Genomic DNA, 13,240 nt, shown 5'->3' with positions numbered 1-13,240 from the left:
CTGTGAGGGGTCTCATTGTTTATGTGATAGTTTCTTTGGCTGTGCAGAAGCTTTTCAATTTGTAGTAGTCCCACTGATTTCTTTCTGCTTTAGTCTTTGAGGTTTAGTGGGAAAGCGTTCCACCAATGTTTTCCTCTTAAGTATTTGATAGTTTCTGGTCTAACATCCATGTCCTTGATCCATTTGGAGTTGAGTTTTGTTTCTAGGGAGAGAAGATGATTCAGTTTCATTCTTCTGTGTGTTTCAACCCAGTTTTCCCAGCAAAATTTATTGAAGAGAGCCTCTTTCCTCCATTTAATACTTTTGGCCCCCTTATCAAAGATTAGATGTCCATAGGTATGGGGGGTTAGTTCTGAGCTTTCAGTTCTGTTCCACTGGTCTGTGTGCCTATTTTGTTCCAGTACCAGGCTGTTTTGATGATGATGGCCTTATAATATAGTTTGAGATCTAGGAGTGTGATGCCTCCATTTCTGTTTCTTTTCTTCAAGATTATTTTGGCAATTCTGGTTGTTTTCTGGTTCCAGATAAATGATTGTAATTTTGTTCTATTCTCTTAAATAAGCTTGGTGGATCTTTGATCGGCATCATGTTACATTTGTATGTGGCTCAGGGAGAATATTCATTTTCATGATATTAATTCTTCCAATCCATTAGCATAGGATGTCTTTCCATTTCCTGGTATCATTTTCTATTTCCTTCAATAGTGACTCATAGTTTTCAGTATAGGTCTGGGAAATTTTCTTCCATTATTTCCTCTAGAATATTTACTTCCCTTTCCTCTCTTTCTTCCTCTGGCAGGATAATTGTATAAATGTTACTTCTTTTGAGATCATCACATATGTCTCTGTTGTTGTTTTCAGTGTCTCTCAGTCTCTTTTGAGCTCTTTTTCCTCTTTCTTAGTTTTTTCTAGCTCATCCTCTGTCTAGCTAATTCTGTTTTCTGCTTCTGTTAATCTGTTTTCCCTTCCCTCAGCTTCTTTCTTCAGTTCAGCAATATTGTTAACTTGTTCTGCTAGTTGGTCTTTTAGCTCAGCTATTTCAGCTTTCATTTCTCTAATTACCTCAAGGTAGCTTGTATTTTCTCTAAGGTTCTTCTCTGTTGTTTCCCTAATTCTGATAGCCCTTTCCTCCATAGCTGTCTTCAGTTCTATGATGATTAGGTTTATTATTGCTTGCATAGTTTTCTTATCTATGGTTACTTCTGACTGTTTTGGAGTTTCTTCTGGGCTCCTGTCCTGATTTATTGTGGTAGCAGTTTTATTTGCTCTTGATTTAACCATTTTTTTTAATTGATGCGTTTTTTATTTTTCTGTTCTGTCGTTCTTCAATTGTTGTGTTTTGAGTACAAGCCATGCTATACTAAAGACCTTTATGGCATGTGCAGTTACCAACCTCAGAAATTTCTACAATAGTAACTGAAGCAAGGATTGATGCAGTTCAACCAATACCATTTAGCTAAACAACACCTCCAGTCCAAGAAAAAATAGCAACCAAACAAAAGAAAAAGTAAGAGAAAGGAAAAAAGGGAAAGCAAGAATAGACACATCTGCTGTTCACTATAAATTCTAGGGATAGAAAGGGGAGAAAGGGAAGTAGAGAAGACACACACACATAAAGTCCACTCTGAGTCATATTCCTTCCCCAAAATAATTCACAAGCAAGTATCAGTGTATTCAGAAAACAAAAGAAGGAGGAAGGTAGAAAAGAATAAAAAAAAAAAGAAAGAAAGAAAGAAGAAAAAAGGAATAACGGTGAAAGGAAATTGTTTATTTATTTATTTTTTTTAATTAGCTAGGAGGAAGGAAAAAGGAGAGTGGAGAGAATAGGTAGAGAAACAAGTTCCTCTCACAATGGATAGGACATGCAGTCACCTAGTAATTGAAAAAACAATAAGGGTTAATTTTGGTCAACCTGAAGAAGGTGAATGGAAAAGGGACACGTGTATATAATAATAGTAGTAATAAAATAAAATAGAGTAGAAAACCCCTAACAGTAAGTCTGCAGCTTGGACCACTTGACTGGCTGCAGGCAAAGACAGCCAATTGTAAGAAGTATCCAAAAAAAAAACCCTCCAGGTAGTTTTTCCCAGGCAGGGATGAGGCTCTGATTGGTCAGGTATTTTGTCACTGAAATAGAGGTCCAGCTACTTAAAAAAAAAAAAGAGAGAGAGAGAGAGAAGTTAAAGGAAGATGCTTGGAATGACACTCCTGGTGACCCAGGAAATTTGGAAGAAAATAGCTCAGTGAGGAGCCTGCTAGGAGTGGCTGTGCCCATGGGGATTGGTACTAGGGTACGGGGGGGGGGGGGGCTCAGAAATAATCAAAGGATTTTCCTTTGTCCCCCTGACCTCCATTTGTCAGCCCAAGAGAGAGTTATGGGACTGTATTTTGGTTTCACTCTGACCAGCCTGTGTTCACCCTTCTCATACAGCCCAGTATCCTACCCTATCCAATGGATCCTGGGTTGCAAGTTCCTGCCTCTTGGAGCTCACAGCAGCTGTGGCTCCAAAGTCGCCATCTTGGCTCAGCCTTTCCACAGCTTAAGTTCTAACAGCAAGAACAAAATATCTTTCATAACACATGTAGAACTAGCATTACTTATCATGTTTGTTCTCTCTTGGCAGAAACATTGAGAAGGTAGACTCTTGGTCTATATATGTATTAGGTATCTGCTGTGTGTATGTGATCCCAGCTCAGGATTTCACTCCAAGTTCCATTAAACACTAAAAGCATTCTTCTCTGAAACACATTGTCAGAAATAAGAAGGCAAGCAGCCTTCACAGCACTCTGCCTAATAAGGAAAATTCAGATGTGCTGGGACTCATTCTACATGTCTCTTTTTAGCTGGTTCTATTTTTAAACCATATTGAAGCTAATTTTAAGTCTTAAAGGTCAACTGACAATTTTATCTTTGAGTTATTAACTTGCCCAAGTATCTACAAGCATGTTGAAATTGCAACATAGTGGAGTGACACCCCTCTGGTCTTACCCCAGTATTTGCTCTCCCTAATTTCAATGACTAGGTAAAGAGAAGCACAGGTTCAATGAACCCCTTCATTTATCATTTCTGTTCTTTGTTGTCATATTTACATTTTTAGGTTAAACCTCCGTGAACTTGGACCCCTGGCATCTCATATGCGTTGGTTTATCTGGCTCATGGCAGCTGGAGGAACCATTTATGTATTTCTCTACCATGAAAAGTAAGAGAATAATTTACATTTGATATTATATACCTAAATTTTATCTGTATGACAACACAATTTTTATTTTCATGTAGAAATAGTAGAAATACATAAACAGTATATATACTGCTCTAAATAAGTCTTCAAAGACACTTAGTATTCATTATTGGACAGATTGCTGCCAAAATAAACCAATAGAACTGGTATAATGGAGTTGAGGATACAAGGAGGAACATCAGTCAGACTTTATTCTATATCCTTAGGTGGACCAGCCTATCTCTCTGATCTACAGTAAGCACGTGTGAAAAAAAAAAAAGTGCTTTTCAATATTTCTATGAAGATAGAAGGTCATAGGTACTCAACACCAAACACAATATTTACATAGATAAGAACCTAGAGGACATTCTAAACTGTGACTTTCTAAGAAAAGGGATCCCAAAAAGGCATCTACGCTCTTACATCCTAACTGTGGACACATTTTTTTAACCCATTGTTCAAACAGCTCAATAGTCATGAGCTATTAGAATGACCATATGAAAATAAAATCTTACTGAAATTTAGCATCTTACATCTAAGAGAGATCTCCAAAGTTAACTACTCTAGCTGCATGCTTAAAACTGAGAATGTTTAGGGCATGTATCAAGTTAGTGACTCATTTGAAATTAAAACCTGAGTGTCTTAGTTCCTGTTTTATTGATCTCCCCATCTTTTCATATGTCTGAATTGGAGAAACTCACAAAAAAAAATATTGTCAATGCATGCAGTTTATTAAATTCTTAAACTGACTTGAAAATGGAACATAATTTATATTTGTCACAGTATTAAATTGTTTTCCCTTTTCAGAAGAAAATGGTAACTTTTAACTACAGTTTTTTTTTAAGTTTTTTTTTACAGTAATTAACAATTCTGAGTGATGTTACACAATATATATAAGTCCAAGAAAGCTAATTACTTCTTAGACTTAAACCCCTAGTTTATATCCTTGGGCAATTATCTTTTCTCCTCTTCCACTCATTTTAATATAAACCAAACTTGTAGATCCATTCTTTCTCTGATATGATTATTTCACCATGGACTTTGATTAAAAGACACAAAGAATGACATGTGAGTTATCATTGGTCATTTATTTTTGCAGATATTAGGGAGTAACTAAATTGCACAGTGTATAGTACTTGACTTCAGTCTTCCAGGAACTTAGAAGTCTAGTATGTTATAAGTCGAATTGCATACAGTGTATTTCATAGCATTTTCAGACATTCTGTAGCCGAATGTAATGAGCCTTCCTAATTGGAATGTGTGCAGATGCAAATAAAATGTGTACAGACAAATGAAAATACATACTTTTCATTATTTAGAGCTTTTGCCACTGAAAAACTCACCCTGAACTGCATCTGTGCCCATGCTTCATTTTCATAGGATGGGGGAATGCACAGTAAATTGGATTCAACAATAAGGAATTTTAGCAAAAAACATTTTCCATGTGGAGTTTGATGTCTTTTCAGTCCTAAAAGAAATACTATAAATTGTGAAAGAAATTGTTACTCAGCTGCATACAGCATTTGAGTTAGAGGCCTAATGGTCTCCTACTGGGAAAATATCTTTCATCTGAATACTTTAGGATTTACATTTATTTTTCAAAAGAAAATAGAAAAGCTGGTGTCGACATGCTGTATGTGTGATGGAAATAAATTAACCAACTGCATTATTATCTTGCAGGTATAAGGTGGTTGAACTCTTTTTCTATCTCACAATGGGATTTTCCCCAGCCTTGGTGGTGACATCAATGGTAAGAAGGGACTTCATTATTTCAGTTATTTCAACATTAGAACTCTTACTATGACTGTGAATATGAAATTATAATTTTCAGCTTAGGAAGAAAGACTATAAATCATATGCAAGGAATTAGGACACATTAACTAGATACTCAAAAAAATAGAGATAAATGACAAGATGGCAACAATTTGCACTGGCTATCACCTGTAGTGTGGGAAAGTACATCTTAGATCTGTTTCTGTATATTAGATGTCTATGTAAATTGCTTTTGGATAGTGTTTCCATTCATCTTCCTACCCACACTACTCTCTTTTCAATGTATAGTTCTGCTTGAATTAGTTAGTGTCTTATCCTTGACCCTATAGAAGTGAGAAAACTTTGAAGTTTCACCAGAGATCCCAGGTTCAAGCCCCAACACCATCATAAGGCAGAGCTGAATAGTCCTCTGATCAAAAATATAAAAGTAAAAATGCTTCTGGAAGTTGGGTGGTAGTGCAGTGGATTAAAAGCACATGATGCAAAGCGCAAGGACTGCTATAAGGATCCCAGTTCGAGCCCCCAGCTCCCCACCTGCAGAGGAGTTGCTTCACAGGCAGTGAAGCAGGTCTGCAAGTGTCTGTCTTTCTCTTCCCCTCTCTGTCTTCCCCTCCTCTCTCCATTTCTCTCTGTCCTAACAAGGACAACATCAAATAACTACAACAACATAAAAAAAAAAAAAAAGGACAACAAAAGGGAAAATACATATATAAAAAAAAGTAAAAAGGCTCAAGTGTCTTAAAACAAAGTCAGTATAAATCAGCAACTTCCAGAATCCTAATAATTGATATTCAGTTAAACATTCAGTTCAATATTTTGTTAGATATTTAATTCCCTTTTAAATTCAATTACAATTGAGAAACCTGAGTGTATCTGTCAATAAAAAAAAATAAGCCATCATTGCAACGTTATGATCCCATTAAACTGTTTTTATTTTTTTTAAGTCACCTATTCCAGTGTCTTACATTCTACATTTTGGGGGTACTAGCTATGTTAATTAAGAAAGCTGCAGTGTATTTAGTTTGAATTAAGCTGCATTGGTCAGAAGAATTGTATTATAATTTATTTCACTTTTGAGCTCATACACACATTATCAGAATGTAATTCCCATCTATATAGGTCTTGATCCAATCACAAAAAAATACTTGTAAAAAGTTGAAAGTTTTAAGTTTTTTTTTCTCCCCAGAGAAAATGTCTTATGAAAATGTAACAAAATGAATTTCATCAAGATGTGGATGTTATGATGGACTTAATAGTAATTATCTAATAAAAAAAAAACCTACATGTATTTCATTAGATAAAGGCAACAGTGAATGGTAAGGAGAGGAAGGTAAATGACTGGAGTGGGATAATCTGCCTTTGAAACTATATAGTTAGAAGACATCAGAACACTCATAATGTGCACCGGATTTGTATACATAGGTTACTAATTATTAGGTGTAGGTATCAGAGCATATTTATCCAGTATTTTTATTGAACTAAACCTTTAATTGACATTTTCACAAGTGGTACAGTAGCATGTAACTAATATTTATAATAATCAGACTGAGTAATCCCAATTGCCTTCATAGAACTTAGAATCAAGCAGAGAAAATATAAACCATATTAAATAAGAACATGTAATACACTTTTATATACTTATCTGTAAAAAATGTAACCTGTTATGGAAGAACATAATAGATATATCAGAGAAATGATATTTAATCTGACTCAGAAAGACATATAAGCAACCGACCAGATTGTAGCTCACCCAGTAGAGTGTACATGTTACCATGCATGAAAACCTGGGTTCAAGCCCTTGTTCCCTACCTGCAGATGGGAAACTTAATGAGTGGTAGACAATGCTACACTCTCTCTGCTCTTCTCTGTCTCTGTTTTTCACCCTCTATCCAAAAAAGAGAAAGAGAGGGAGGGAAGGAGGAAAGAAGAAGAGAGAGAGGGAGGGAAGCCACCAGGAACAGTAGGGTCATGCAGGCACCAGCACTAGCAATATCCCTAGTGGCAGGGGAAAAAAAAAAAACATGGACTCATTTGGTGTATTCCACCAAAATAAAGGACTATGGGAAAAGAAGGTGGATGTGTGTGCATGTGGTGTGTGTGTGGGGGGGGGGGCTCTCACATCCTGGTACACGATGATAAAAATGGGCCTAAGTTGGCATGAGAGTGGCATTTGTTTCATCATGGTGAGATGAGAATTTGTGCCCAAATGCTGACAACTATACTGTAAGTCATTAACCTCGAAAGGAAGAAAGAAAAAGAAATGGTTTGCCATTTGAGACATGAGTATCTATTTGATTTACATCCAGACATGATAGTCTGTCACAAGTCTTACATGAATGTCTCATGGAGCAGTAGACAAAGACTAGATCAAAATGATCCTCATTAATCACCTGAGCTAATAAACAAGTGTGAGTGAAACTCAGAACTTTATTACTGGACAGAATAATGGATATCAGAGTTGCCCTTCTACCATTAATAAAATGTAAAAGATACACGAAACAACTTGGGTCTGACAGTGCACACAGTAAAAGACTGTAATTCTTTAGGAAGGAAAAACCAAGATACCTCAAAATTCACTCATTTTCCTCCTAGAAACATTTTGCAAATTGAAGAAACGAACTAAAGAGCAGCGGTCTGGGTTGAAGAAACAGAAATCTACCTCATTATTGAGACTGCTGCAGCTTGGAGATAGGATTCCAGAGAGGGAAAGACATACAGAGAAGAGACTCTAGAAAGGTTTCCTTGAGTTGTTGCCTGAATAAGTTCAGTTTGTACAGGATAAGAGGAGAGTGCATGCATTAGACAAAAATAGTACTGGAAAACTGCGAAATTAATGGGAATTCTGGAAGGTGCATTCTGCAGAGAATGGTAGAGTTTTAACCAGTTAAAGTAGAAAGACAAAGCTAAACAACTTTAGGTATTTGGTTAATGCTAACAAGGGCAGACCTTAGAGGAATTATTCCATTCCTAGAGAAGGTTGTTCTGGACTGGCCCATTAATACACAGAAACCACCCTGGAAAAGGATACAACTGATCACTCAGAAAATAAACTGCCCCAACCAGAATAAAACTCTAACATTCTTTAAAGGAAGAACAACAGCAATAAAAAACTATACTCTCTGACATCATAATCCAAGCAAATACTAGTAGATTAAGGAAGAAGCTGGAAAATATGACATATATGCCCAAGGTGAAATAGATTTAAAGATGACAGATGTTGAAATTAGCATACAAGTGTTTCAAAACACAACTAACATGAGTTGAGGAATCTCAGATAAGAAATGGAACTATAGAAAACAAACCAAAATAAATAAATAAATAAAATTTTAAAAAGCCAAATGGAATTTCTAGATCTAAAAACTGAAATGTTAGGAAAATTGTATTGCTTGAATTTAATAACAGAAGATCAGTGGACTTGAAAATGCAGCCCAGACTGATAGAAAATTATTTGCCTTCTCTTTATCTGTCAGAAGTCAAGTATTCAGAATATACACAGCATTTCCATTTAATAATAGAAACTAAACAAAGGTATGTGCAGATCCTATAAGCCTTTGGGAAAGTGCATAACATGAAAATTAAACCTTCAGTGTGAGAGATGGAGATAGCTTGCCTAGGAGATGTTTGAGATACCCAGAAAGTTCCATGAATAGTGAGTGGAGCACAGCAAAAAAATAAATTAATATAATATAATGAGGTGAAGAAAGTGAAATCACCTTTTTTTTTTTACTTTATTTATTATTGGAGAGAGAGACAAAGAAATTGAGAGGGTAGGGAGAGGTAGAGAGGGAGACAGACACCTACAGACTTGTTTCACCACTTGTGAAGCTTTCCCCCCCTGCAGCTGGAGACCAGGGAATTGAACCTGGGTTCTTGTGCACTGTATTGTGAGCACTTAACCAGGTATGCCACCACCTGGCCCCTTGAAATCACCATTTTTTAATAGGTGAGTAGTATTCCATTGTGTATATATACCACAACTTTATCGGCCACTGGGCATGCTGGTTGTGTGAATTGTGCCCCGCTTATCCCACAACCTTGTCTATCACAAATAAATTTTAAAAAAAGAGAGAGAGAGAGAAGCTGAAAAATAAGAAAACATAAAGCAGAACTTAGACTGGGTTTGGTGTATTGCACCAAAGTAAAAGACTCTGCGTTGGGGAGCAGGGTTCAGGTCCTAGAACATGATGGTGGAGGAGGACCTAGAGGGAGTTGAATTGTTATGTGGAAAACTGAGAAATGCTACACATGTACAAACAGCTATATTTTATTGTTGACTGTGAGCCATTAATCCCCAATAAAGAAAAAATAATAATAAAGTGAAACTTTAATATGCTCCCATAACACTTCCTATAGAATGTTTGGAATTAAAAGGCAGACATTAAATACTGTCAAGGGTATGAAATAATTAGAGTCCTAATTTATTGTTAGAATGTAAAATGAAGTAATCACTTGGATAATTGTCATAAAATTAAGTAGATTCATAATTCAATAGGTATGACCTAACAGAAATGAAAGCATATATATACATAATAATAATAATAATTAATTTAGCTGATTTTCATTTTATCAAGATAGTGAGAAATTCATTGTCAGTCAATTTGAGATTTTTTTTTAATATGCTTTGAAGCCTCACTTGCATAACACCACCACTAGGTCAGTTTCCCTGACAAAGTTTTTTGTTTGTTTTGTCTTTTTTTTTTCCTTCTCATTGTTTATTTTAGAGAGGAAGAACATAGACCATAGCACCACTCCACCAACCATGGAGCTCCCCCAGTGCCACCATGATGTTTTTTGTGTGGTATCTGGGTCTTGAGGGTAGTAATGTGTCCACTTTACTAGGTGAGCTAGCTCTTGGCCCCTTGAGTTTTCTCTTTCCCCAACTTTTGACTCTAAAAAACTGTGGGAGCTTACATGAACTTTGGAGAGAGAAGTAATCCTCACTTCTGGGCTAATAGCTTTATACCTGATTCTTTGCTTATAGTTATCCTAGCCTAAATCCATGGGGCCCATTCAAGTAGGTAGCTGTATTTTTGCTAGACTTGGCTAATTCACCTGTTCACAGGCTACATCTGTTAGTATCCAGGCCTGTGGGCCACCCACACACCTGTCCCATTTCAAGACTATGCCATCATCTGGCTTAGAATTCCTTATATCCTGCAGAACTAGAGACCTTTCTATTTCTAGGCCCTAGAAATACAGGGATTGACATGTTTTCTTTCTTTCTTCTTTTTTTTTAAATCACTTTAATATGCCTTGATCTTATTCTTTCCCATTTCATTCATGACCCAAGCTTATAACTAGTCTTTGAAAAGCAAGAGTGGCCCACCAGTTATTGTACTGACACTAAAACACAAGCAACTATTAACTTCCTGCTAAGCTAAGGAATGCCCAAGCTCAAAGGCAAAAAGATGTGGCAACACCTCGAAGGTCTAGAAATAGTTTATACAGCATGATCTCTGATCTTGGCAGTCACTTCTAGTTATGGTATTCCTGTGTCAGCATTAAGGAAGCTATAAATTCACACAAGCAGAGGAAATCTCCAAAAAGCAGTCAGTGTAGACACAGTGAGCTGGACAAAGGGAAGTTAAAAACAGCCTGAGATGTGAGTGGTAAGTGGAGTGATGTGGGTATAGCTTAGCAGGGAAGAAAACTTTCAAAGAGGAAGATGAAAGCCAAGGACTGTGCTTTATTAAAATGAACTGCTGTGTCTGGATGCTTTAGCTGTCATCTGAAACATTTTAGACCTGAGCACACATGCTGCTGTTCAGTGTGAGACCTGTCACCAAGATGCACAATCCAAATCCAAGTTGACCTATAAGAGACTGACATTTAATTCATGTATGATTCTGTCCATACGGAACTACTTCTTTGTCTTAAAAATCTGGAAACTTAAGAGAAATTGCAGTTAACTATTCAGCTATAAGAATAACATAAAAACCTGTTTTGTTCTGTTTTTTTTCCCCTCTATTGACAGAATAACACTGATGGACTTTACGAACTTGCATTTGGGGGATTAATATATTGCGTGGGAGTTGTGTTCTTCAAGAGTGATGGCATCATTCCATTTGCCCATGCCATATGGCACCTGTTTGTGGCCACGGCAGCTGCAGTACATTACTATGCCATTTGGAAATATCTCTACCGAAGTCCAACAGATTTTATGCGACATTTATGACCAACCTGTACTATGTCTACAAACCAGTATTATTTTAATTATGGCACTTAGGAGTGGGGTAAGAGCTGGAAATTGCACAAAGTGTGTGTGTGTGTGTGTGTGAGAGAGAGAGAGAGAGGAGAATGTTGAACTGATGCTCTTTCTATATTATGAATAATAATTACTGTGAAAGTATAAAAGCTGTGTTCTGGATTCCCCCCCCTCCTCCTCACAGCAAATAAATAGGGTAGTGAATTAATTATTCATTCCATTCCACTATCATGAAAGACTGAATAGACTTGGCCAACTGATGTTTACAAACCAGAATTTTGTATTTTGATTTTACAGATTTTACTACAAGGTTTTTTCTAAATTACCAAGTCAGGTTGTAAAAGTCAGTGTAATAACAAAGCTTCCTTTTTAAGAGAAAATTCTTTCTATCACTTTCCCATTAGCTGTGTAAAGAATCATGGACAGTACTTACACTACTTTACCATGTTCCATCTTGGCATAACATGGTTATTTTTTAAATAGAAACTTTAGTTTTTATAAATTTTTAAAAATGTGTTTCATTGAGCTGCATCTCTGCAGTTTCTCATTCATGTGAATTTTTGCAGCAAGCTGTCAACATTCCACATACAAGCAGACATTATACCTCTTCTGGTCATTTTACTAAGCATGGAAAAATTGCCAACTTTTAACAGTAACAACAAAAACTTGTAGTTTTTCAAACTTTTCTGCCGACCTCTGACTCAGAATTCCATGCTGTCTTGGGCCATATACTTGACCGAGTTTGGTTTACCAGTGATGGAAAAGTATTTTGATATCATTAACTTTTTCAAAAGATTCAACTTTTTCTCTATGCCTTTGCCATGTTTTCTTCAGGGACTTTTTCAACAGTGGATGAGTATTTATGTCTTTATTATGATAGTATTTATTGTTGAGTTAGTCATCCACTGAAAATTCCTGAAGTGTTATGAATTACAGTGAATAGTAGTATTGCTTGTTTGGTGCCTGACAGTTCAGACATTATCATTAAGCTTTATACAATTGATTTGATATTCACTTTAAATTGTGGAATTAGATACATAAATTCACATTTTTACCTTTCCTCTGTATCTCCTTTTATATTTAAAACATTATTTGATGAATAGAAACTCATGCCTCTGTAGTCTACAGGTTACACATTGACTCGGTGGAATGGTATTTAATATATTACTTTGTGGTTTTCCTTCAGTGTCTTATATTAAGATTAACAGATTAATCGCTTTATTGATTAATCTCCTGTTGGTGTTTTAAGAAATGAAATAGCCTTGCCTTTAGAGTGGGTGCTGGTCATTGTAATGGGTTTGATCATTGGAGCTATTGGCTGGACAATACATTTGGACTTGTTCATTGAAATTTTGTATTGGTATGGCTTTAAAAGAGGTCTTGCTGTGTGTGTGTGTGTGTGTGTGTGTGTGTGTGTGTGTGTGTGTGTGTGTGTGTGTGTGTGTTTAGAATGCACTGATTTGAGTGAATTATATGGGAAGAGGATCAGAAGAACTGGTATTTGCTAGTGAATTCTTATTTGGTGAGGTACACCCAAGTGATAACACCAAACAGACCTCTCCTGTCTGCATGATTCTGAACATCTGGATGGTTGTTGTTTTATTGTATGTATTTTACTTTTAATATACTAACTTTTGTGAATTCATTTAAAGTCTGCTCAAAAGTAAAACACTGTCAAAACCACTAAAATGTGTGTAATAAATTGTGCTGTAGACTAGAATAAAATTGTTTCTTGGATTTGTCCCACTATCTCTAAATTAGATAACTTTAAAAATGATCATGTATGTTTGAGAGCTTGAGCTCATATAGCATTTGTAGTTCATATCTATCCATTTTTTTAAGACAGTATGGGAAGAAAAATGTTCCTTGTCACTTAGAACTTTCTACTCCACTTTTTAATAATGGAATTTCTAGGACCAGCATAAACATTGACACACATTTTCAGTTGAAAATATGTTGGTTGAAACATAAAGATTATAAATTTAATAAATGTGCCTTTACTCAGAAATAGTTTAGCTTATATAATATCACACTGAGGCCACAGG

At 36.0% G+C, this 13,240-nt stretch overlaps 1 protein-coding gene across 2 annotated transcripts in view; it reads left to right on the top strand.

Annotated features, from left to right (window-relative positions):
- MMD (monocyte to macrophage differentiation associated) overlaps positions 1-12,932 on the top strand; it is a 36,390-nt gene extending 23,458 nt beyond the window's left edge. For both annotated transcript variants that reach the window (XM_060203775.1, XM_007531412.3), the window contains 3 exons: positions 3,098-3,199; positions 4,898-4,967; positions 10,965-12,932. In XM_060203775.1, the coding sequence (XP_060059758.1) occupies positions 3,098-3,199; positions 4,898-4,967; positions 10,965-11,165 (373 nt within the window). In that variant the 3' untranslated portion in view covers positions 11,166-12,932. The remainder of the gene's footprint in view (positions 1-3,097; positions 3,200-4,897; positions 4,968-10,964) is intronic.
- Positions 12,933-13,240: the final 308 nt, after the last annotated feature.

This window comes from Erinaceus europaeus, chromosome 12 (assembly GCF_950295315.1).
Source record: "Erinaceus europaeus chromosome 12, mEriEur2.1, whole genome shotgun sequence".
In the NCBI taxonomy this organism is placed as follows: Eukaryota; Metazoa; Chordata; class Mammalia; order Eulipotyphla; family Erinaceidae; genus Erinaceus; species Erinaceus europaeus.
This window is presented reverse-complemented; position numbering and strand designations above follow the sequence as displayed.